At 57.2% G+C, this 25,468-nt stretch overlaps 1 protein-coding gene across 1 annotated transcript in view; it reads right to left on the reverse strand.

The window, feature by feature from the left end:
- Positions 1-25,054, reverse strand: part of AKAP7 (A-kinase anchoring protein 7) — a 142,824-nt gene extending 117,770 nt beyond the window's left edge. The window contains exons 1-5 of the mRNA XM_054174024.1: positions 24,865-25,054; positions 21,805-21,954; positions 20,529-20,674; positions 10,643-10,779; positions 3,891-4,051 (exon numbers count right to left, since the gene is read on the reverse strand). Coding sequence (XP_054029999.1) covers positions 3,891-4,051; positions 10,643-10,779; positions 20,529-20,674; positions 21,805-21,954; positions 24,865-25,054 — 784 coding nt within the window. The remainder of the gene's footprint in view (positions 1-3,890; positions 4,052-10,642; positions 10,780-20,528; positions 20,675-21,804; positions 21,955-24,864) is intronic.
- Between the last annotated feature and the right edge of the window lie 414 nt (positions 25,055-25,468).

Genomic DNA, 25,468 nt, shown 5'->3' on the forward strand with positions numbered 1-25,468 from the left:
GCCCTTCTCTGGACACCTTCCAGCAAGTCAACCTCCTTCCTAAACTGAGGAGCCCAGAACTGGACACAGGACTCAAGGTGCAGTGCAGTGTACAGGGGCAGAATGACCTCCCTGCTCCTGCTGGCCACACTGTTCCTGATGCAGGCCAGGATGCCATTGGCCCTCTTAGCTGCCTGGGCACACTGCAGGCTCATGTTCAGTCTACCATCGACCAGCACCCCCAGGTCCCTCTCTGCCTGACTGCTCTCAGCCACTCTGACCCCAGCCTGTAGCACTGCCTGGGGTTGCTGTGGCCAATGTGCAGCACCTGGCACTTGGATGTGTTCAATCTCCTGCCCTTGGCCTCTGCCCATCTGCCCAGCCTGGCAAGGTCCCTCTGCAGAGCTCTCCTACCCTCTAACAGATCAACTCCTGCCCCCAGCTTGCTGTCAGCTGCACATTTACTGCTGATGGACTCAATGCCCTCATCCAGATCATCAATAAAGATGTTAAAGAGCATGGGGCCCAGCACTGCTCCCTGGGGCACACCACTGGTGCCTGGCTGCCAGCTGGCTGTGGCACCATTCACCACCACTCTCTGGGCTCAGCCTCCAGCCAGTTCCTAACCCAGCTCAGAGAGCTGCTGCCCAAGCCAGGGGCTGACAGCTTGGCCAGGAGCTTGCTGTGGGGGACAGTGTCAAAGGCCTTGCTGAGATCCAGGTAGACTACATCCACAGCCTGCCCCACATCCACCAGGCAGGTCACCTGATCATAGAAGGAGCTCAGGTTGGTCAGGCAGGACCTGCCCTTCCTAAACCCATGCTGGCTGGGCCTGATCCCTTGGCCATCCTCTAAGTGTTGTGTGATTGCACTCAGGATGACCTGCTCCATAATCTTTCCTGGCACTGAGGTCAGGCTGACAGGCCTGGAATTCCCTGGCTCATCCAACCGGCCCTTCTTGTGGATGGGCACCACGTTGGCCAGCTTCCAGTCAGCTGGGATCTCTCCAGTGAGCCAGGACTGATGAAAAATCATGGAGAGTGTCTTGGCAGCTCATCTGCCAGCTCTCTCAGCACCCTAGGATGGATCCCATCTGGTCCCATGGACTTGTGGGGGTCTAAGCTGCTGAGGAGAGCTCCTATCACTTGCTCATGGAACACAGGGAAACTGCAGCTCCCTGGCTCCCTCTGCCAGCTCTGCAGGCCAGCTGTCTGGTAGATGTTCTTTCCCGCTAGTAAAAACTGAGGTAAAGAAGGTGTGAAGTACCTCTGCCTGAGCAAGCCCCAGAGTGGTTTCCTAAGTGCTCAAAACTAAAACCACAGAATCACAGAGGTGTCAGGGTTGGAAGGGACCTCAAGGACCATCCAGTTCCAAGCCATGGCCAGGGAAACCTCACACTAGATGAGGCTAAAGCAGCATGGAATCTAACTCCAGAAGTCTGGCAAGGGCTCATGGCCTTCTTCTGCATGTCCCTGATCCCCCAGGGCTGCAGGGAAAGCCAGCTTTAGTTCTGACTTGCATGGAAGTGTAAGGAGAAATCCATGTATCATAGAGTGGTGCAAGCCAGAAGGGAGCTCCAAAGCTCATCCAGTCCAACCCCCTGCACTCAGCAGGGACATCCTCCACTAGATCAGGTTGCCCAGGGCCTCCCCTTGAGTGTCTCCAGGTATGGAGCCTCAACCAGCACCCTGGGCAACCTGCCCCAGTGTTCCAGCAGCCTCACAGTGAAGAACTTCTTCCTGATATCCAATCTCTATATAAATACCTGTGACAGTCTGAGCCAGTGCCTAGCTTAGACACAAAGACTGTGAGTAAAAGATAAATCATGTTAGGGATTGGACACAGAGTGACAGCAACAGGTAAGTTAACCTCATTCCATTGGTGTCTTGGATGATAGGTTGGACTTTTGTACCCCAGAGCTCCTGCTCTTCCCTGGCACTTCTGCTTGCAATGTCTCACAGCATCACAGCTCACAGGGTGTCAGGGGGTGGAGGGGACCCAAAGAGATCATCCAGACCAACCCCCTGCCAGAGCAGGAGCAGAGAATCCAGCACAGGTCACACAGGAACACACCCAGACAGGGCTGGGAAGGCTCCAGAGAAGGAGACTCCACAACCTCTCTGGCTCCAGGGCTCTGGGACCCTCACAGTGCAGAAGTTCCTCCTCCTGTTGAGGTGGAACCTCCTGTGTTGCAGTTTCCATCCATTGCTCCTTGTCCTACCCCAGGGAGCAAGTGAGCAGAGCCTGTCCCTGTCCCTCCCTCCTGACCCCCAGCATTCAGATATTGATAGACATTGATTAAATCCCCTCTCAGCCTTCTCCTCTCCAGACTAACCACCCCCAGGTCCCTCAGCCTCTCCTCCCCAGGCAGTGCTCCATTCCCTAATCATCCTCATAGCCTCTGCTGGATCCTCTCCAGCAGATCCCTGTCCCTCCTGAACTGGGGAGCCCAGAGCTGAACACTGGACTCAAGATGGGGTCTCAGCAGGGCAGAGTCGAGGGGGAGGAGAACCTCCCTGGCTCTGCTGGACACACTCTGACTGCACCCCAGGATCCCATTGGCCTTCTTGGCCCCCAGGGCACATTGCTGTGCCATGCAGAGCTTGCTGCCCCCCAGCACTCCCAGGTCCCTCTCCCCAGGGCTGCTCTCCAGCAGATCTCCTCCCACTTCTCTTTCTCTCCAAGGCCAGGATAATCTGTGTCTTGTCTACTGTGTGAGGTACTAGGGAGAAGGGAGAGGGGGCAGAGGGAGCAGGTTTGGCTGTGTACAGCTTCCCCTGGAGGGGGGAAGAGGTGCAGCAAGCTCTCCCTGGGCTGCCCAGGAGGGTGCATCTGCAAAGATGTGTAAAGACATCTTGCACATGTTTTGTCACCTTACAGCATTTTGTATGTAGTCCACTGTGCAAACAGAACTTCATCTTGCTTCCAAATACATTCTGAGCTACTCTGGTCATCCATCCTGGAGGTATCTCTCCATCCTGGGGGTGACTCTCTGGTTGCTGGTTGGGGGGAGGGCAAATCCTAACCCTACAACAACCCCTGCAGATGTGTGTGTGCATTTACACCTGGGGGAGTGGTAAGTTACAGCTCATCCACCCAGGCTGAAGAGTGATGAGAGTGACCTGCAGGGAACACAACACTGAAAGCCTCCCCAGCCCCTGGCAGAGGGAAGAACAGCCCTGCCCCTCAGTGTCCAGGCAGCAGGAACTCTGAGGACAGAACTATGGAACTTTGCAAGTCAGCAACAAGGAGAGCTCTTGAAGTCACCAATCCTCTGCTAAGAGCACAGGCTGAGGGAGCTGGGGCTGTTCAGCCTGCAGGACTCTGGGGGGACCTTATCACTGCTTTCCAGTACTTGAGAGGGACCTACAGAAAGGCTGGAGAGGGACCTTTCATGAGGGTGTGGGGAGACAGGACAAGGGGGAATGGTTTGAACTTGAGGGTTGGACTGGAGCTGAGGAAGAAGTTCTGCAGCAGTGAAACTCTGGCACAGGCTGCCCAGGGAGGCTGTGGCTGCCTCCTCCCTGGGGGTGTTCAAGGCCAGGCTGGATGAAGCTTTGGGCAGCCAGCTCTAGGTGAGAGGCAGGGGGGGTGGAGGAGATGGTCTTTAAGGTCCCTTCCAACCTAAGCCATTCTGTGATGAACACAGGGGTTGAAAGGAGTATAAATGTCAGCTGAGAAACAGCAGACTGCACTTGCACCAGAGCAAGGAGGAGTTTTTGTACCCATCTGCAAACCTGCACTGTGTTCTTGACAGAGAACAGCACTGTCTGTAATTAATCCACAACCTTTTGGAGCTGTTGAAGGTAAATCCACCTTGACTGAATGAGCATCAGCTTCTCTTTGTGCTCCATTACCATCCTGCCAAGGAGTCTTTCAAGCACTACTTTCAGTAGGTGGCCAAGCTGTACCTGCTATTTCCTTCAGCACAGCTGTGTGATCATTGTCTGCCAGCTTCACAAATCCAACTGCATTCCTGAAGTGATCAATCCCCTCAAAGGACAAATCCAGAGGCTTTCCCTTCAGGAGATCTTCTACAAAGTCCTTGCTGTCTGAAAGAGCACCAACTGCTCTGTGGAGAGAAACACAACAGGAAGAGAACATCTGTGGGAATTGCACAGCTCACAGATGTCAGGGGTGGGAAGGGACCTCTGGAGACCTTCCAGTCCAACCCCCTGCCAGAGCAGGAGCAGAGAACCCAGCACAGGGCACACAGGAACACATCCAGACAGGGCTGGGAAGGCTCCAGAGAAGGAGACTCCACAACCTCTCTGGGCAGCCTGCTCCAGGGCTCTGGGACCCTCACAGGGAAGAAGTTCCTCCTTGTGTTGAGGTGGAGCCTCCTGTGCTGCAGTTTCCATCCATTGCCTCTTGTCCTATCCCAGGGAGCAAGTGAGCAGAGCCTGGCCCTGTCCCCTCCCTCTTAGAAGAGAACAGAATAGAATAAACCTGGTTGGAAGAGACCTTCAAGATCATCGAGTGCAACCTATCCCCCAGCACCATCTGATCAGCTAACCCATGGCACCAAGTGCCACATCCAATCCCCTCTTGAACACCTCCAGGGATGGGGACTCCACCACCTCCCTGGGCAGCACATCCCAATGGCCAACAACTCTCTCTGGGAAGAACTTTCTCCTCACCTCCAGCCTAAACCTCCCCTGGCACAGCTTGAGACTGTGTCCTCTTGTTCTGCTGCTGGCTGCCTGGCAGAAGAGACCAACCCCCACCTGGCTCCAACCTCCCTTCAGGCAGTTGCAGAGAGCAAGAAGGTCTCCCCTGAGCCTCCTCTTCTGCAGGCTAAGCAACCCCAGCTCCCTCAGCCTCTCCTCACAGGGCTGTGCTCCAGACCCCTCCCCAGCCTCCTTGCCCTTCTCTGGACACCTTCAAGTCTCTCAATGTCCTTCTTGAGCTGAGGGGCCCAGAAGTGGACACAGGACTCAAGGTGTGGCCTAAGCAGTGCTGAGCACAGGGCACAAGGACTTCCCTGCTCCTGCTGGCCACACTCTTCCTGATGCAGGCCAGGATGCCCTTGGCCTTCTTGGCCCCCTGGGCACACTGCTGGCTCCTGTTTAGGCAGCTGTCAATCAGCACCCCCAGGTCCCTCTCTGCCTGGCTGCTCTCAGCCACTCTGACCCCAGCCTGTAGCTCTGCCTGGGGTTGTTTTGACCCCCAGCCCTCAGCTATTGATAGACATTGATCAGATCCCTCTCAGTCTTCTCCTCTCCAGACTAGCCACCCCCAGGGCTCTCAGCCTCTCCTCCCCAGGCAGTGCTGCAGTCCCTTCAGCAGCCTTGTAGCCCTCCCTTGATCTCTCTCCAGCAGATCCCTGTCCCTCCTGAGCTGGGCCAAGTCTCATCCATTAACAGTCATTGGGAGCCATGTAAATGGCTCCTAATCATTACAGCCCCCAGTGTCCCACAGGCTGCTTAGCCTCAGTTGATGCCCTGCTCAGGTAGCTGTGTGCTAGTTCCTGTCAGTATTTATGATGATCATTTTCTGCAGGCTCACACACCCTGCCAGAATCCCCCAGGAACAGCAAGGCAGAGCTGGCAGCAGCTGCAGCTCCTCAGCAGAGGGTAGGTCTGCTCTGAAAGGCCCAGATACTAGGATGAACATGTGTCAGCTTCCTCTGTGCACCCCACTGACATGAGATGCTCACCTGGAAGCCTTTCCTTTCCCCTTGTTAATGCAATGTTTTCATCTCCTGGCAGATGAACAGAGCACTCTGAGATTCTGCTTCATTCAAACTGCCTCCAGAGTGATCCCCAGTGGCCACCCCAGGGCTCAGTGCTGGGCCCACTTCCCTTTGCCATCCATATCACTGCTGTCTTTATCAAGGATATGGATGAGGGGACTGAGGCACCCTCAGTGAGTGCAGATGGCACCAAACTGGGTGGCAGTGTTGATCTGCTGGAGGGTAGAAAGGCTCTGCAGAGGGATCTGGAGAGGATGGATGGATGGATGGATGGGCTGAGGCCAATGGGATGAGGTTCAACAAGGCCAAGTGCTGGGTCCTGCACTTGGGTCACAACAGCCCCATGAATGCTCCAGGCTGGGGCAGAGGGCTGGAAACTACCCAGCAGAACAGGACCTGGGGGTGCTGGGTGACAGCAGCTGGACATGAGCCAGCAGTGCCCAGGGGACCAAGAAGGCCACCAGCAGCCTGGCCTGGAGCAGCAGTGGTGTGGGCAGCAGGAGCAGGGCAGGGATGGTGCCCCTGGACTGGGCACTGCTGAGGCTGCACCTTGAGTGCTGGGTTCAGTTTTGGGCTTCTCACTCCAAGGAGGACATTGAGGGCTGGAGCAGGTCCAGAGAAGGGCAACAAAGCTGGGGAAGGGTCTGGAGAGCAGGGCTGGGGAGGGAGACCTTCCTATAACTCCCTGACTGGAGGCTGGAGGGGGTGGTGAGGGGGGGATGGTGTTGGTCTCTTCTCCCTAGGATCAGGTGATAGGACAAGAGTGGTCAGGGATTGGCACAGGCTGCCCAGGGAGGTGGTGGAGCCCCCATCCCTGGAGCTGTGGCCATGGCACCTGGGCCATGGCTGGATGGCCAGGGTGGGGTTGGGTTAGGGTTGGACTCAAAGATCTCAGAGGGCTTCTCCAAGCAAAACAACTCTAAGGTGAGGGGCACACACATGAGCACATCCCATGCAGGACCCTGTCAGCTCACTGAGCACTGCCATTCACAGCACTGCTGCCTACTGGCTGCTGGCTGTCTCTAAGAGATCACACAATCACAGAATGTTAGGGGTTGGAAGGGACCTCCAGAGATCTTCCAGCCCAAGCCCCTGCCAGAGCAGGGCACCCAGGGCAGGGCACACAGAACACAGCCAGGGGGGGCTGGAAAGGCTCCAGAGCAGGAGACTCCACAACCTCTCTGGGCAGCCTGCTCCAGGCTCCAGCAGCCTCACAGGGACAAAGTTTTCCCTCCTGTTCCCCTGGCAGCTCCTCTGCTCCAGCTTGCCCCCAGTGCCCCTTGTGCTGTCCTTGGCCATCCCTGAGCAGAGCCTGGCTCCAGCCCTGCACATCTTTATCCCCAGCCATGAGGGCAGCCCTCAGGCTGCTCTGCTCCCAGCTCCAAGCCCCAGCTGCCTCAGCCTGGCCTCACAGGAGATGTTCCACTGCCTGCAGCAGCTCTGTGCCTCTGGGCTGGACTCTCCCAAGCAGTGCAGCTCAGAACCATGCACACCTAACCCACCTGTCAGTCAATGTTGATTAGCCACACGCAGTGTGTGCCGGGCTCCAGGCTCTGCCCTGCCCTTGAAAGGCTTCACTGCCAGACAAAGTGCCAGAAGCATTCTCCGTGCCTGCCTTAAGAGCTCCCAGGGGCTCAGCTCCTCATTCACCGGGGCTGAACGTGAAGCGGTCCGGGAGGCGGTGGTGACTCTGCGGGCGCTAGGTGGCAGTGACAGGTTAGAAACACTCGGAGCCAGCTCAGTCCTGGCCCAGCCGGCTGGGAGCCGGGGCAGGGCTGCCAAAGCAGCCCGAGTACAAGCGCTTCGGAGAGACAGAACCAGTACGGTTGGAAAAGACCTCAGAGATCATCAAGTCCAAGCTGTCACCCAGCACCTCGAGGCAACCCCAGGCACAAATCCAGGCTGGGCAGGAAAGCAGCCCTGAGGAGAGAGCCTTGGGGGTGCTGGGGGAGGAGAAGCTCAGCAGGAGCTCTCAGTGTGCTCTTGCAGCCCAGAGAGCCAAGCAGAGCCTGGGCTGCAGCAAGAGAAGTGTGGCCAGCAGGGCAGGGAGGGGATTCTGCCTCTCTGCTCAGCTCTGGGGAGACCCCACCTGGAGTACTGCCTCCAGTTCTGGAGCCCCTATTGCAAGGGGGATCTGGAGGAGCTGGAAGGTGTCCAGAGCAGGGCCAGGAGGAGGAGCAGAGGGCTGGAGCTGCTCTGCTGTGAGCACAGACTGAGGGAGTTGGGGCTGTGCAGGCTGGAGAGGAGAAGGCTCTGAGGTGACCTCATTGTGGCCTTGCAGGATCTGCAGGGGGCTCCAAGAAGGCTGGGGAGGGACTGCTCAGGATCTCAGGCAGTGATAGGACTAGGGGGAATGGAATGAAGCTGGAGGTGGGGAGATTCAGGCTGGAGGGGAGGAGGAAGTCACTGCACACAGCTGCACTGCGCTCAGCAGGGGGCTCGCAGCGAGCATGATGCATTGCAATGCAACCACAGAGCTCTTGAGGTTGGAAGACACCTTTGAGATCAAGTCCAACCTCTCCCCCCGAGCTCACAGCCCCAGCCCTGCTGCTGAGCCACTGCCACTACCCCACAGCCCTCAGCACCACATCCATGCAGCTCTGAAACCCCTCCAGGGCTGGGGACTGCAGCACCTCCCTGGGCAGCCTGGGACAGGGCCTGAGAGCCCTTGCTGGGAAGAGATTGTTCCTCATCTCCAACACTCAACAGATGTGTGGCCAGGGCACTGTGGGCCATGGTTTAGTGGCCATGGTGGTGCTGGGCTGGTGGTTGGACTCAGTGATCTCTGAGGGCTTTTCCAACCCAAACACCTCTGTGATTCTTCACCAGAACATTGCTTTATAATAACTACTGCAACAAACTTGGGATCTGTGCACAGCAGCTCTCAGCACACAGTCAGAAAGACCCACAGGCAAGGCCCACAGGCATTTGCTCAGAGCTCAGGACATGGGCTGGGCCCCATCCTCTTTGATATCTTCACTGATGATCTGGAGGAGGGGATTCAGTCAGTCAGCAGGAAATGTGCAGCTGACAGCAAGCTGGGGGCAGGAGTTGAGCTGTTAGAGGGTAGGAGAGCTCTGCAGAGGGACCTTGCCAGGCTGGGCAGATGGGCAGAGGCCAAGGGCAGGAGATTGAACACATCCAAGTGCCAGGGGCTGCACATTGGCCACAGCAACCCCAGGCAGAGCTACAGGCTGGGGGCAGAGTGGCTGAGAGCAGCCAGGCAGAGAGGGACCTGGGGGTAGTGGTTGACAGCAGCTGAACATGAGCCAGCAGTGTGCCCAGGGGGCCAAGAAGGCCAAGGGCATCCTGGCCTGCATCAGGAAGAGTGTGGCCAGCAGGAGCCGGGAAGTCCTTGTGCCCTGTGCTCAGCACTGCTTAGGCCACACCTTGAGTCCTGTGTCCAGCTCTGGGCTCCTCAGCTCAAGAAGGACATTGAGAGACTTGAAGGTGTCCAGAGAAGGGCAAGGAGGCTGGGGAGGGGTCTGGAGCACAGCCCTGTGAGGAGAGGCTGAGGGAGCTGGGGTTGCTTAGCCTGCAGAAGAGGAGGCTCAGGGGAGACCTTCTTGCTGTCTGCAACTTCCTGCAGGGAGGTTGGAGCCAGGTGGGGGTTGGGCTCTTCTCCCAGGCAGCCAGCAGCAGAACAAGAGGACACAGTCTGAAGCTGTGCCAGGGGAGGTTTAGGCTGGAGGTGAGGAGAAAGTTCTTCCCAGAGAGAGTTGTTAGCCATTGGGATGTGCTGCCCAGGGAGGTGGTGGAGTCCCCATCCCTGGAGGTGTTCAAGAGGGGATTGGATGTGGCACTTGGAGCCATGGTTTAGTCATGAGGTCTGTGGTGACAGCTTGGACTTGATGATCTTTGAGGTCTCTTCCAACCTTGGTGATACTCTGACACTGTGAGACATGCTCTAAGTTATGGAAACAACTCATTAGGATCAGCATTCCAAGAACAACATGAATTACATGTTCAGGAGCTCCAGTAGTTTAGTCCTGTACTGCAAAACCCCCCAACAAGCATCAGTTACCCATCCTAGGCTCTTCCTGAACTCCTCCAGAGAATATCACAGGATCACAGAACATTAGAGGCTGGAAGGGACCTCCAGAGCTCATCCAGTCCAACCCCTGCCAGAGCAGGATCTCCCAGAGTAGTTTGCACAGGAATGCATCCAGGTGGGGCTGGAAAGGCTCCAGAGCAGGAGACTCCACAACCTCTCTGGGCAGCCTGCTCCAGGCCTCCAGCAGCCTCACACCAAAGAAGTTTCTCCTCCTGATGAGCTGAAACCTTCTCTGTTCCAATTTGTCTCCACTGTTCCTTGGCTTATTGCTGTGCACCACCCACAAGAGCTTGGCCCCCTCCCCTTGCCCCCCAGCCCTCAGCTATTGATAGACATTGATCAGATCCCTCTCAGGCTTCTCTTCTCCAGGCTCAACAGCCCCATGGCTCTCAGTCTCCCTCCATAGAGGAGGTGCTCAAGTCCCCTAATCACCAGGCTTGGAAGGGACCTCAAGGCTCAGCCAGTCCCAACCCTCCTGCCATGGGCAGGGACACCTCACACTACAGCAGGTTGCTCACAGCCACCTCCAGCCTAGCCTTAAAACCCTCCAGGGATCAGGCTTCCACCACCTCCCTGGGCAGCCTATTGTCCTGTCACCACTGAAAAGAGCCTGGCCCCTTCTTGACCCCCCACCCCTCAGCTATTGATAGACATTGATCAGATCCCTCTCAGCCTTCTCTTCTCCAGACCAAACAGCCCCAGGGCTCTCAGCCTCTCCTCACAGGGGAGATGCTCAAGTCCCCTAAGCATCCTCCTGGCTCTCCCCTGGACTCTCCCCAGCAGGCCTCTGTCTCTCTGGAGCTGGGGAGCCCAGAACTGGATTGCAGCTGTGGTCTGAGCAGGGCAGAGCAGAGGGGGAGCAGAACCTGCCTAGAAAGTATTTGTCCCTAGTCCATGTAACCCCCAGTACCTACATGTTAATCTCTTCCTCAGTGGCTAAGTGCATCAGCAGCATGGTGACGTGGAAGGAGCCTGCACGAACCATGGCCTTGGACAGCCTTGGATCCTTCTGGGTTATGGCATCTTGGACAGCCTGGATCCTGCCAGTGAGCTGGGGAGACAGAGAGGCACAGCAGCAACAGTCAGCATTCCCAGCTGCTGCATCCCACCAGGCAAGGGAGGAAGTCTGAGAGTCTGAGGCTGTGCCTTTAAGGAAGGACAGCCACTGAAAGCCTCTGGCTGAATGCTTCGGTGTGAGAAAGGAAAACCCAGAGAAGGCTAAAGGAATTCCCTTGGGGGAGCAGTGGGAAGGCACCTTTGGGATGTTTAGTATCAGGGGGAGTCTGTTCCAGTCTGGGTCTGAACAGCTGGAACAGGGCTGGAACAGGGCTGCAGCACCTCTCCTATGAGGACAGACTGAGGGAGTTGGGGCTGTGCAGGCTGGAGAGGAGAAGGCTCTGAGGTGACCTCATTGTGGCCTTCCAGGATCTGAAGGGGGCTACAGGAAGGCTGGGGAGGGACTGCTCAGGATCTCAGGCAGTGATAGGACTGGGGGGAATGGAATGAAGCTGGAGGAGGGGAGATTCAGGCTGGAGGGGAGGAGGAAGTTCTCCTCCATGAGAGTGGTGAAGCCCTGGAATGGGTTGTGCAGGGAGGTGGTTGGGGCCCCAGCCCAGGCTGGATGAGGCTCTGGCCAGGCTGACCTAGTGTGGGGTGTCCCTGCCCATGGCAGGGGGGTTGGGACTGGCTGATCCTTGTGGTCCCTTCCAACCCTGACTGATTCTATGATCACAGTATCACAGTCTCACAGTATAACCAAGGTTGGAAGAGACCCCAAGGATCATCGAGTCCAAGCTGTCACCACAGACCTCATGACTAAACCATGGCTCCAAGTGCCACATCCAATCTCCCCTTGAACACCTCCAGGGATGGGGACTCCACCACCTCCCTGGGCAGCACATCCCAATGACGAATGACTCGCTCAGTGAAGAACTTTCTCCTCACCTCGAGTCTAAACCTCCCCTGGCACAGCTTGAGACTGTGTCCCCTTGTTCTGGTGCTGGCTGCCTGGGAGAAGAGACCAACCCCTTCCTGTCTACAACCACCTTTCAGGTAGTTGTAGAGGGCAATGAGGTCACCCCTGAGCCTCCTCTTCTGCAGGCTAAGCAACCCCAGCTCCCTCAGCCTCTCCTCCCAGGGCTGTGCTCCAGACCCCTCCCCAGCCTCCTTGCCCTTCTCTGGACACCTTCAAGTCTCTCAATGTCCTTCTTGACCTGAGGAGCCCAGAACTGGACACAGGACTCAAGGTGTGGCCTAACCAATGCAGAGTACAGAGGCACAATGACCTCCCTGCTCCTGCTGGCCACACTCTTCCTGATGCAGGCCAGGATGCCCTTGGCCTTCTTGGCCCCCTGGGCACACTGCTGGCTCATGTTTAGGCAGCTGTCAATCAGCACCCCCAGCTCCCTCTCTGCCTGGCTGCTCTCAGCCACTCTGCCCCCAGCCTGTAGCTCTGCCTGGGGTTGTTGTGGCCAAAGTGCAGCCCCTGGCACTTGGACTTGTTGAATGCCATCCTGTTGGCCTCTGCCCATCTGTCCAGCCTGGCAAGGTCCCTCTGCAGAGCCCTTCTGCCCTCTAACTGACCAACATCTGCTCCCAGCTTGGTGTCATCTGCAAACTTGCTGATGACTGACTCAACCCCCTCATCCAGATCATCAATGAAGATGTTAAAGAGGCTGGGGCCCAGCACTGCTCCCTGGGGCACACCACTGGTGCCTGGCTGCCAGCTGGCTGTGGCACCATTCACCACCACTCTCTGGGCTCAGCCTCCAGCCAGTTCCTAACCCAGCTCAGAGAGCTGCTGTCCAAGCCAGGGGCTGACAGCTTGGCCAGGAGCTTGCTGTGGGGGATGGTGGCAAAGGCCTTGCTGCAGTCCAGGCAGACTCCATCCACAGCCTGCCCCACAGCCACCAGGCAGTCCCCTGGGCATGGAAGGAGCTCAGGTTGGTCAGGCAGACCCTGCCCTGCCTGAATCCCTGCTGGCTGGGCCTGAGCCCTTGGCCATCCTTCAGGTGCAGTTATTGCCCCCAGGATAATCTGCTCCATCACTTTCCCTGGCACTGAGCTCAGGCTGCCAGGCCTGGAGTTTCCAGGTTCCTCCATCCGTCCCTTCTTGTGGATGGGGACCACCTTGGCCAGTTTCAGTCACCTGGGACCTCTCCAGTGAGCCAGGGCTGGAGGAAAATGATGGAGAGCGGCTTGGCAGCTCATCTGCCAGCTCTCTCAGCACCCTAGGGTGGATAGTATGATAGCTGATTCCTTTCTTCTGTGCCTGGAGCTGACCTTCAACTCACCAGATAAGAAACTGATTCTTTTCTTCCCTTAACATCTGCTTTGCACTAACAGAATCCCCCCTTCACAATCACTTTTCTCTCTCTTTTTGGGGAAAAAGGAGGAAGGGAGGAAAGGAGGTTTGGGGGCAGCCCTCCTCTGTTGGGGGGGGGCAGTTTTCTGTGTTACTTCTTTCCTGTGTATTTTTGTATACACTGTGAGTCCTGCATATTGTGTAGGGATTCACTGCAGCCCATTCTGCTTGTGCAAACACAGCCACCCCACCTGCTCCTCCAGCTGAGCTAGCTGGGGTTTGTGTGGGGGGAGAGCTGAACTTCTCTCACTGCCATGAGAAGGAAGCACACAAACTCCAATCACAGAACCACAGAACTGTCAGGGCTGGAAGGGAGCTCAAGGCTCAGCCAGTCCCAACCCCCTGCCATGGGCAGGGACACCTCACACTGCAGCAGGTTGCTCACAGCCACCTCCAGCCTGGCTGCAAACACCTCCAGGCAGGAGGCTGCCACCACCTCCCTGGGCAACCTGTGCCAGGCTCTCACCACCCTCCTGGGGAACAACTTCTTCCTCACAGCCAATCTCAATCTCCCCATTTATAGTTTTGCTCCACCCCCCCCAGTCCTATCCCTCCCTGACACCCTCAAAAGTCCCTCCCCAGCTTTCTTGGAGCTCCCTGCAGATCCTGCAAGGCCACAATGAGGTCTCCTGGGAGCCTTCTCCTCTCCAGCCTGCACAACCCCAACTCCCTCAGTCTGTGCTCACAGCAGAGCAGCTCCAGCCCTCTGCTCCTCCTCGTGGCCCTGCTCTGGACACCTTCCAGCCCCTCCAGAGCCTTCCTGGCACAGAGGCTCCAGCACTGGCCCCAGTGCTGCAGCTGTGGTCTCAGCAGAGTGGAGCAGAGGGGCAGAATCCCCTCCCTGGCCCTGCTGGCCACACTTCTCTTGCTGCAGCCCAGGCTCTGCTTGGCTCTCTGGGCTGCAAGTGCTCCCTGCTGGCTCCTGCTGAGCTTCTCCTCCCCCAGCACCCCCAAGGCCTTTTCTCCAGGGCTGCTCTCATGGTTTAGTGGTGAAGCTTTTAGAGCAGGGATAATGGTTGGACCTCAGGATGTCAAGGTTAGACCTCAGGATGTCAAGGTTGGACCTCAGGATCTCAAGGTTGGACCTCAGGATCTCAAGGTTGGACCTCAGGATCTCAAGGTTGGACCTCAGGATCTCAAGGTTGGACCTCAGGATCTCAAGGTTGGACCTCAGGATCTCAAGGGTCTTCCCAACCTGACTGCTTTGATGATTCCATGATTAAGAGATCTGGTCAGAATATTCCATCCCCCCCAGTCCTATCCCTCCCTGACACTCTCAAAAGTCCCTCCCCAGCTTTTCTGTAGCCCCCTTCAGATCCTGGAAGGCCACAAGAAGGTCTCTTCAGAGCCTTCTCTTCTCCAGAGGAGACTCAAATCAAACCTTGATGTAAAAATCATTGCAGCAGAAGAAAGTTTCATCCCTGGCAAAGCTGTGTTAATCAACCTGAGTGAGCCCAAAGTGGGCATGGATGGAGTGCTTAATGAGCCCCTGGACACTGCCCATGCCAGCTTAGGAGGGGCTTGCTTCCATAAATAGGACAAAGTCCTGCAGCAGATTAAGATCCTGCAGTTCCCCAGTGGCAGTAATCCCAAGGAAAGGCTGCCTGCTTCGCTCAGCTTGGCTGTTGCTCTGTGCAGGGAAGAGCCTGGGGGAAGGAGAAAGAATCACAGAAACACAGGAACAGAGGATGGAGCCCTGGGAGGGCCTCCAGAGATCACCAGGCACACAGGCAGGTCACACAGGAATGCATCCAGCAAGGCTTTGGAAGTCTCTTTCTAAACAGGGGGGGAGGACAGAGGCAGTTTTCTCTCCCCCTCCCTTTACTGACCCCAGCAGGGTTTCAGGAGGGCTCTGCAGGCTCTGCTCACACACACAGAGCTACTCAAGGTGATGCTGAACTCCACACTTACAATCCCCAGCCCTGCTCTTCAGCCATGCACACTGCAGTGCTGCTAAGAGTCAAAAGGCCTTGGGAAAACCAACTCAGTTGTCAAGATGTTTGCCTGACCTGCCCCCAGGCAAAGCTCTCTGTGGACATGCAGGATGCTGACACTGAGACACTGCTCACATCTCTGTCACACAGCCACAGCTGCTAGGGGATGGAAGGGACCCCCAGAGATCACCCAGTCCAACCCCTGCCAGAGCAGGGCACCCAGGGCAGGGCACACAGAACACATCCAGGTGGGGCTGGAAAGGCTCCAGAGCAGGAGACTCCACAACCTCTCTGGGCAGCCTGCTCCAGGGCTCAGCAGCCTCACACCAAAGAAGTTTCTCCTCAGGTTGAGGTGGAACCTCCTGGCTTCCAGTTTGTGTCCATTGCCTCTTGTCCTGTCCCAGGACACCACTGCCCAGAGCCTGGGCTGCAGCAAGAGAAGTGTGGCCAGCAGGGCCAGGGAGGGGATTCTGCCCCTCTAGCACCCTCACACCAAAGAAGGTTTCCCTCACACTGAGGTGGGACCTCCTGGGTTCCAGCTGGTTCCTGTGTTCCTTGTCCTAGAATCATAGAATTGAACCCCAGAATTGTCAGGCTTGGAGGGGACCTCAAGGGTCATCCAGTTCCAACCCCTCTCCCATGGCCAGGGACACCTCACTCTAGTTCTCTAACTCTGTGTCAGCACAGCAGTGAGGCCCTGAAAAGCTCTGAGAAGGATCAATGCCATTCAGCAACCAGGTCAGCAGCCAGCACCCCACAGCCCCTTCCCCACCAAGCTACCTTCAGCAGCACTGACCAGGCCCTTCCTGCTCACATCCTGACCTACCCCCAGCTCCCTCACACACTTCATGTCTGGCTTGGGCAGGCAGCAGCACTGGCTGTGGCTGATGCCCAGCTCTGAGGGGCTGAGGAGCCTGCAGATGCTCACTCCTCAGCAGGCAGGCCTGGAAGACAGGCAATGGCCACACTGCCACTCCTGCCTGCACCACAAGCAGAGGATCCCAGAATGGCTTCAGTTGGAAGGGACCTTCAACACCAGCCAGCTCCAAGCCCCTGCCATGGCCAGGGACACCTCCCACCACAGCAGGTTGCTCACAGCCTCATCCAGCCTGGCTGCAAACACCTCCAGGCAGGAGGCTGCCACCACCTCCCTGGGCAACCTGTTGTCCTGTCACCCCTGCCCAGAGCCTGGCCCCTTCCTGCCCCCCAGCCCTCAGCTATTGATAGCCATTGATCAGATCCCTCTCAGCCTTCTCTTCTCCAGGCTCAACAGCCCCAGGGCTCTCAGCCTCTCCTCACCACACAGACATTCCAGGCCCTTCAGCATCCTAGTGTCTCTCCACTGGACTCTCCCCAGCAGACCCCTGCCCCTCTTGACCTGGGGAGCCCCACACTGGAGACAGCAGACAAAACAAATACCAAAGGATTCAGTCAGGGATTTGCCCCCTGCATGATTCTGACCACACATCATTCAGGGACTCTCTTCAAAGCCCTTCTGATGGATTTCCCCACATGCACACAGCTCTAAATCCATTAGGCCTGCTGCTCTGCAGTGATTTGAAGCAAGCAAACCAACCAACCACAGAGCCCTGCCACGACTCCTGAATATGTTAGTGGGAATTAACTCAAATCCAATAACCTTCCCCATCTGACAGAAGGAGCTGGCTCTTGAAGCACACCAAGCAAAGCCACTACAGACAAATCAGCTTTGGGGTATAAAGGCCAAAAGCAGCATGGAGGAAAAGTCAGGCTGGGAGGGGCTGGCTTTGGTTTGTTCCTGTGGGGAATGCTTCACAAATACCCTGGGCACACTGGCTCTGTGCCTCTGCACAGGGAGCTCTCAGGTTACAAAAGCCTCCTGGTCTACTCTGGCAGCTCCAGCAACCATCAGGAACACAGGCACTGCCTGATGGGGGGCTCAGGAGTATCCTGACCAGATCTCTTCATCATGGAATCATCAAACCAATCAGGTTGGGAGGACCCTGGAGATCCTGAGGTCCAACCTTGAGATCTTGAGGTCCAACCTTGAGATCCTGAGGTCCAACCTTGAGATCCTGAGGTCCAACCTTGAGATCTTGAGGTCCAACCTTGAGATCCTGAGGTCCAACCTTGAGATCCTGAGGTCCAACCTTAAGATCCTAAGGTCCAACCTTGACATCCTGAGATCTAACCTTGACATCCTGAGGTCCAACCATTATCCCTACTCTAAAAGCTTCACCACTAAACCATGAGAGCAGCCCTGCAGAAAAGGCCTTGGGGGTGCTGGGGGAGGAGAAGCTCAGCAGGAGCCAGCAGGGAGCACTTGCAGCCCAGAGAGCCAAGCAGAGCCTGGGCTGCAGCAAGAGAAGTGTGGCCAGCAGGGCCAGGGAGGGGATTCTGCCTCTCTGCTCCACTCTGCTGAGACCACAGCTGCAGCTCTGGGGCCAGTGCTGGAGCCTCTGTGCCAGGAAGGATCTGGAGGGGCTGGAAGGTGTCCAGAGCAGGGCCAGGAGGAGGAGCAGAGGGCTGGAGCTGCTCTGCTGTGAGCACAGACTGAGGGAGTTGGGGTTGTGCAGGCTGGAGAGGAGAAGGCTCCCAGGAGACCTCATTGTGGCCTTGCAGGATCTGCAGGGGGCTCCAAGAAAGCTGGGGAGGGACTTTTGAGGGTGTCAGGGAGGGATAGGACTGGGGGGGGATGGAGCAGAACTAGAAATGGGGAGATTGAGATGGGCTATGAGGAAGAAGTTGTTGCCCATGAGGGTGGTGAGAGCCTGGCACAGGCTGCCCAGGGAGGTGGTGGCAGCCTCCTGCCTGGAGGTGTTTGCAGCCAGGCTGGAGGTGGCTGTGAGCAACCTGCTGTGGTGTGAGGTGTCCCTGCCCATGGCAGGGGGTTGGGACTGGCTGAGCCTTGAGCTCCCTTCCAGCCCTGACAATTGCTGATGGAACAAAACCATCTTCTTTCATATGACAGAACTGATCCCAGCCTGCACAAACAGCAGTGTTAGTGTCTCAGGTGCAGGAGGAATTTAACCTCTGTTTAAGCAAACCCCCAGTAAGCTTAATCCCTGCAGTCACAATGTGCTGCCTGTGTAATGCCTTAAGCTCATCAACTAAGGCAAATGCAGTAACCCCTGAGAAGAGCAAGGGAAAAACCCTCAGAAAGGAGATCCCCTGCCACGAATTTCAGGCTTGTTCCACTCCCAACTCTTCCTTCTACATTTAATTTGCATCTGAGATCCAGGGGAAAGAAAAGTGTAAAGCCCTTCAGAAGGCAAGGGTGGAACTGTGTCAGCAGAGCAGTGAGGCCCTGAAAAGCTCTGAGAAGGATCAATGCCATTCAGCAACCAGGTCAGCAGCCAGCACCCCACAGCCCCTTCCCCACCAAGCTACCTTCAGCAGCACTGACCAGGCCCTTCCTGCTCACATCCTGACCTACCCCCAGCTCCCTCACACACTTCATGTCTGGCTTGGGCAGGCAGCAGCACTGGCTGTGGCTGATGCCCAGCTCTGAGGGGCTGAGGAGCCTGCAGATGCTCACTCCTCAGCAGGCAGGCCTGGAAGACAGGCAATGGCCACACTGCCACTCCTGCCTGCACCACAAGCAGAGGATCCCAGAATGGCTTCAGTTGGAAGGGACCTTCAACACCAGCCAGCTCCAAGCCCCTGCCATGGGCAGGGACACCTCACACCTGCCCAGGCTGCTCAGGGCCTCATCCAGCCTGGCCTTGAACAGCTCCAGGGAGGAGGCTGCCACAGCCTCCCTGGGCAGCCTGTGCCAGAGTCTCACCACCCTCACTCTAACGAATTTCTTCCTCCTCTCCAGTCTCAGTCTCCCCTCTCCCAGCTCAAAGCCATTGTTCCTCATCCTGGCACTCCCAGCCCCAGCTCTCCTGGAGCCCCTTCAGGTACTGGAAGGCTGCTCTGAGGTCTCCCTGGAGCCTTCTCTTCTCCAGACTGTCCAGCCCCAACTCTCCCAGCCTGGCCCCACAGGGGAGGTTCTCCAGCTCTCTGATCATCTTTGTGGCCTCTTCTGCACCTTCTTCAGCAGTTCCATATTCTTCTTGTGCTGGGGGCCCCAGAGCTGGAGGCAGTGCTGCAGGTGGGGGCTGAGCAGAGCAGAGCAGAGGGGCAGAATCCCCTCCCTGTGCTGCTGCTCTCCCTGCTCTGGCTGCAGCTCAGCACTCAGCTGGCTCTGGGCTGCCAGGGACCAGTGCTGGCTCCTTCAGGTACTGGAAGGCTGCTCTAAGGTCTCCCTGGAGCTTTCTCCAGGCTGAACACCTCCAGCTCTCTCAGCATGTTCCTTGCAATGAAATCACTCAGGTTTGTTTACTACAAGGTTAATAGCAGTAAGTAAATACAAACCTGGCAGCTTTAAAGACTTAGCAGATTACTTCTGCTCCTAATCAGGAGGGGAGGAGGCTGAAAGGCAACCCCACCAAGAGGCAGCACATTAGATTCAACCATCCCTTTCAGCATGTTTGCACAAGTAATTGTGCAGAGCTCAGCATACACCAAAAACTGATGGAGCAGCACAGTTTGCTTCTCAAGATTCAAAGCAGGAGTGGAGCAAGGAAAGAGTTGGACTTCCAAGAGGAAGAGCTCAGTAACTGCTCCAGAAACAGCCCTTACTGCAAAGCAGCTCTTTGGTGAAGGCTTAAATTGCTATAGAAAACATGGAAACAAGAGAGTATGGATGCCCAGAACTCTTCCATGGAATGAGATCTGCAAACAAGAGAAAGGGCTCTCATTACTCACTGAAACACTGCCAGCAGCTACCAGGCTGCCTCTGGCTGTCAGGGGCCCAGGTGTCTTAAGTCATTGGAAGTCATTCCTGTGCTCAGCACTGCTCAGGCCACACCTGGAGTCCTGTGGCCAGTTCTGGGCTCCTCAGCTCAAGAAGGACATTGAGAGACTTGAAGGTGTCCAGAGAAGGGCAAGGAGGCTGGGGAGGGGTCTGGAGCACAGCCCTGTGAGGAGAGGCTGAGGGAGCTGGGGTTGCTTAGCCTGCAGAAGAGGAGGCTCAGGGGAGACCTTCTTGCTCTCTGCAACTCCCTGAAGGGAGGCTGTAGCCAGGTGGGGGTTGGGCTCTTCTGCCAGGCATCCAGCAGCAGAACAAGAGGACACAGTCTCAAGCTGTGCCAGGGGAGGTTTAGGCTGGAGGTGAGGAGAAAGTTCTTCCCAGCAAGAGAGATTGGCCACTGGAATGTGCTGCCCAGGGAGGTGGTGGAGTCCCCATCCCTGGAGGTGTTCAAGAGGGGCTTGGCTGTGGCACTTGGAGCCATGGTTTAGTTGTCAGGAGGGGCTGGGTGCCAGGTTGGACTTGCTGATCTCTGAGGTCTTTTCCAACCTGGTGGATTCTATGCCTCTCTAACAGACAGTCACTCTGAACAGGCTGCTAATGTTGCTGTGAGAACACCTGACCAATATTCCTTTGCCCCAGGCCAGAGCCTGCTCCTCTTCCAAGCACATCCAGCTGTGGAAGCAATTCTGGTTATTCCAAATGAGTGTAATAAAGAACTTCACCTCTGGGTTGGTAATTGGAAGAGAAATGAAGTAATTGGGCTGAGACTGCCTCTTCTTTTTCTTCACTCTCTCAGCACCTTCTTCAGTTTCTTTTCCAGCAGTCCTCTTCTTTCTCTTTTGGATATTGCATTCAGAGCTTGCAAGCACTGAAGGGAAGGGGGGAAAAAAGTACTTTTAGCATACAGACAAATCAAAGCAAAGACAGACTTCATATCATGGCAACAGGAGCTGGACTCCAGTCAGCTGGCTGGAGCACCTCCTCCCAGGCACCTGATCTGCCCTGACTGGGGTCCTGCTCCATGCTGGATTAACATCTTTGTGGGTGACAGGGACAGTGAGACTGAGGCATCCTCAGCAAGTCTGTGGATGACACCAAGCTGTGTGGTGTGGTTGACACACTGGAGGGAAGGGATGGCCTCCAAAAGGACCTGGACAGGCTGGAGACGTGAAGCCAGCACCATGAAGCTCAACCAGGTCCTGCAGCTGGGTCAGGGCAAACCCAGGCACAAATCCAGGCTGGGTGAGGAGTGGCTCAAGAGCAGCCTTGAGGAGAAGGCCTTAGGGGTGTCAGGTGGTGACAAAGTCCCCAGGAGCCAGCACTGGTCCCTGGCAGCCCAGAGCCAGCTGAGTGCTGAGCTGCAGCCAGAGCAGGGAGAGCAGCAGCACAGGGAGGGGATTCTGCCCCTCTGCTCTGCTCTGCTCAGCCCCCACCTGCAGCACTGCCTCCAGCTCTGGGCCCCCAGCACAAGGACCTGGAGCTGTTGGAAAGGGTCCAGAGGAGGCCACAAAGATGATCAGAAGCCTGGAGAACCTCTCTTGTGAGGTCAGGCTGAGTGAGTTGGAGCTGTTGAGCCTGAAGAGAAGGCTCCAGGCAGACCTTAGAGCAGCCTTCCAGTACCTGAAGGGGCTCCAGGAGAGCTGGGGAGTGACAGATTGGGATAGTGGCCATGAGCTGGCAGAGGGGGCACTGACACTACAGAGGAGGAAGAAATTCTCTACAGTGAGGGTGGTGAGACTCTGGCACAGGTTGCCCAGGGAGGCTGTGGCTGCCTCCTGCCTGGAGGTGTTCCAGGCCAGGCTGGATGAGGCCTTGAGCAGCCTGGGCAGGTGGGAGGTGTCCCTGCCCATGGCAGGGGGTTGGGACTGGATAATCTTGCAGGTCCCTTCCAACCCAACCCATTCTATTAAGCCAAGATTCAGCATGCAGCCCCCTGGGCCATGCAAAGGCAGGACAGAGCTGAGCAGCTGCTGGAGCTGTGCTGTGCTCCACACTCACCAGTGAGTTCCTCCTCGATGTCTGTGTCACCAAATGGCATTTCTGCCATCAGAGACTGCACCAGCTCAGCATGGCAGGGCTGCCTCCTCTCTGCTGCCTCCTCCTCACTCTTTTCAGAGGTCTTCTGCTGCTGTACAGTCTCCAGCCCATCTGTAACACAGTTAAAATAACCCCCTGGCTCTTGGCTTTACAAAGAGACAGCTCAGAGGCATTCTCCAGGAGCACTAAATCAGGCATCCATGCCTCTAATCACCAGCAAGTGAGTGCTGACCTAGAACCCCCTCAAGAATGCTGCTGTGCTCCTTGTCAACAGAGCAGCAAAAATACTGCCCTGTTTGAAGTGGAACAGCAAAAAAGCAGTTCAGCCTCATGTGTTTAATAGCTTGTGGTCATGTCCAGTGTGAAGCAGAATCATAGCATGAACCAGGTTGGAATGCAGAGATCATCAAGTCCAACCTATGACCTAACACCCAACACCTCCTGACAGCTAAACCATGGCTCCAAGTGCCACATCCAATCCCCTCTTGAACACCTCCAGGGATGGGGACTCCACCACCTCCCTGGGCAGCACATCCCAGTGGCCAATTCCTCTTGCTGGGAAGAACTTTCTCCTCACCTCCAGCCTAAACCTCCCCTGGCACAGCTTGAGACTGTGTCCTCTTGTTCTGCTGCTGGATGCCTGGCAGAAGAGACCAACCCCCACCTGGCTACAACCTCCCTTCAGGGAGTTGCAGAGAGCAAGAAGGTCTCCCCTGAGCCTCCTCTTCTGCAGGCTAAGCAACCCCAGCTCCCTCAGCCTCTCCTCCCAGGGCTGTGCTCCAGACCCCTCCCCAGCCTCCTTGCCCTTCTCTGGACACCTTCAAGTCTCTCAATGTCCTTCTTGAGCTGAGGAGCCCAGAACTGGACACAGGACTCAAGGTGTGGCCTAAGCAGTGCTGAGCACAGGGCACAAGGACTTCCCTGCTCCTGCTGGCCACACTCTTCCTGATGCAGGCCAGGATGCCCTTGGCCTTCTTGGCCCCCTGGGCACACTGCTGGCTCCTGTTTAGGCAGCTGTCAATCAGCACCCCCAGGTCCCTCTCTGCCTGGCTGCTCTCAGCCACTCTGACCCCAGCCTGTAGCTCTGCATGGGGTCTCCCCTCTCCCAGCTCAAAGCCATTGTTCCTCATCCTGGCACTCCCAGCCCTTGTCCAGAGTCCCTCCCCAGCTCTCCTGGAGCCCTTCAGGGTCTGGAAAGACATTCTAAGGTCTCCCTGGAGCCTTCTCTTCTCCATGCTCAGCAGACCCAGCTCTTTGATTGCACACAGTTTCCAAGTCTCTTCAGATAATAGCTTCAGACAGAATCAGCTTCTATTATTTGGCTCCCAACCATCAGAGTCTGCAGTGGAGCTAGGTCCCCAGGCACTGCTCTGTTCAATGCATTTAATATGCTTATGTTGATAGGTTTAACAATAAATGAATCCTCTGGAGGCAAGCTAACAGAGAGCTGCTGTGGAAATACATGGCACCAGTCTCCAGGCACTCTGCTGCTGGCACTAGTGCTTACATAGGCTAGAGAGCTGAAAAGGCTTAAACAAACTCAGCAAAACAAACTCAGGAGGAAACAGAAGTCATAAAAATCCAGCAGGTTTATTGTTCATCCAGGTCAGAGGCTTCCACTGACTGCAAGCATGGAGAATCTCAGCTGAGGCTCTCCTCCCCCTCTACTCTGCCCTGCTGAGCTCAGCTCTGGGCTTCCCAAACCAAGACAGAGAGGGAGCTAGTGGAGAGAGTCCAATGGAGGCTATGAGGATGCTGAAGGGCCTGGAACAGCTGTGTGAGGAGGAGAGGCTGAGAGCCCTGGGGCTGCTGAGCCTGGAGAAGAGAAGGCTGAGAGGGATCTGATCAATGGCTACAAACACACCAAGGGTGGGTGTCACAGAACCACAGAACTGTTAGGGTTGGAAGGGAGCTCAAGGCTCAGCCAGCCCCAACCCCCTGCCATGGGCAGGGACACCTCACACTGCAGCAGGTTGCTCACAGCCACCTCCAGCCTGGCTGCAAACACCTCCAGGCAGGAGGCTGCCACCACCTCCCTGGGCAGCCTGTGCCAGGCTCTCACCACCCTCCTGGGGAACAACTTCTTCCTCACAGCCAATCTCAATCTCCCCATTTCTAGTTCTGCTCCATCCCCCCCAGTCCTGTCCCTCCCTGACACCCTCAAAAGTCCCTCCCCAGCTTTCTTGGAGCCCCCTGCAGATCCTGCAAGGCCACAATGAGGTCTCCTGGGAGCCTTCTCCTCTCCAGCCTGCACAACCCCAACTCCCTCAGTCTGTCCTCACAGTAGAGCAGCTCCAGCCCTCTGCTCCTCCTCGTGGCCCTGCTCTGGACACCTTCCAGCCCCTCCAGATCCTTCCTGGCACAGAGGCTCCAGCACTGGCCCCAGAGCTGCAGCTGTGGTCTCAGCAGAGTGGAATAGAGGGGATTCTTTTCAGTGGTGTCCTGGGACAGGACAAGAGGCAATGGACACAAACTGGAACCCAGGAGGTTCCACTTCAACAGGAGGAGAAACTTCTTTGGTGTGAGGCTGCTGAGCCCTGGAGCAGGCTGCCCAGAGAGGTTGTGGAGTCTCCTGCTCTGGAGCCTTTCCAGCCCCACCTGGCTGTGCTCTGTGTGCCCTGCCCTGGGTGCCCTGCCCTGGCAGGGGGTTGGACTGGGTGCTCTCTGGAGGTCCCTTCCAACCCCTTCCATTCCGTGACTCTAAGTCCGAGCCCGGCAGGCAGGGAAAGCAAAACCAGAGGCGTTTTTAGCCCCAGCCCCCAGGCAGCTTCATTCACTTCCCCAGCGATCTCCACAGGTGTTCCGTGCACGCTGCCTGTCCCCGCTGACGCCCGGCTCTGCCTGCCGCAGCTCCCAGCAGCCGCTCTGCGCAGCGGAGCCCTTTACCGCCAAGCGCGCCCCGCCGCGCCGGGCCCGCACCGCCGCCCCCGCGCTCTGCCGGCACCGGAGGGCGCCCGCCCCACTCCCAGGCGCCCGCAGGGCCCCGCGCCCGGCTCCTCCCGCGCCCTGCCGCCTCCTCACCGCACTGCGGGGTCGCGCCGGCTGCGCAAGTGGGATCCGCGGCGCCATGGCCTCCCTCGGCTCCCGCCGCAGGCCGCAGCGCCATGAAGCGCGGCAGCAGGGGCGCAGCTTGCCGGGCTCGCAGGGCACAGCCCGCCGCCGGCCGCGCCGAGGAAAGAGCGGGAAGCAGGCGCCGCAGGAGTCGCTGCATGCCCGGACGGGGGCGAGAAACCGCGGGCCGTTAGCGAGCCCGCCGCGGGGAAAGGGGCCGTGGGGCCGCGGGACTACAACTCCCAGCGTGCTCTACGCTGGGCAGGCCGCAGGCGGACGGGGCCGCGGGACTACAGCCCCCAGCGTGCTGTGCGCCGGGTGCACAGGGGAACGGGGCCCTGAGGCCGCGGGACTACAGCCCCCAGCGTGCTGTGCGCCGGGTGCACAGGGGAACGGGGCCCTGAGGCCGCGGGACTACAGCCCCCAGCGTGCTGTGCGCCGGGTGCAGAAGGGAACGGGGCCCTGAGGCCGCGGGACTACAGCCCCCAGCGTGCTGTGCGCCGGGAGCACAGGGGAACGAGGCCCTGAGGCCGCGGGACTACAGCCCCCAGCGTGCTGTGCGCCGGGAGCACAG

This window comes from Dryobates pubescens, chromosome 28 (assembly GCF_014839835.1).
Source record: "Dryobates pubescens isolate bDryPub1 chromosome 28, bDryPub1.pri, whole genome shotgun sequence".
Lineage (NCBI taxonomy): Eukaryota > Metazoa > Chordata > Aves > Piciformes > Picidae > Dryobates > Dryobates pubescens.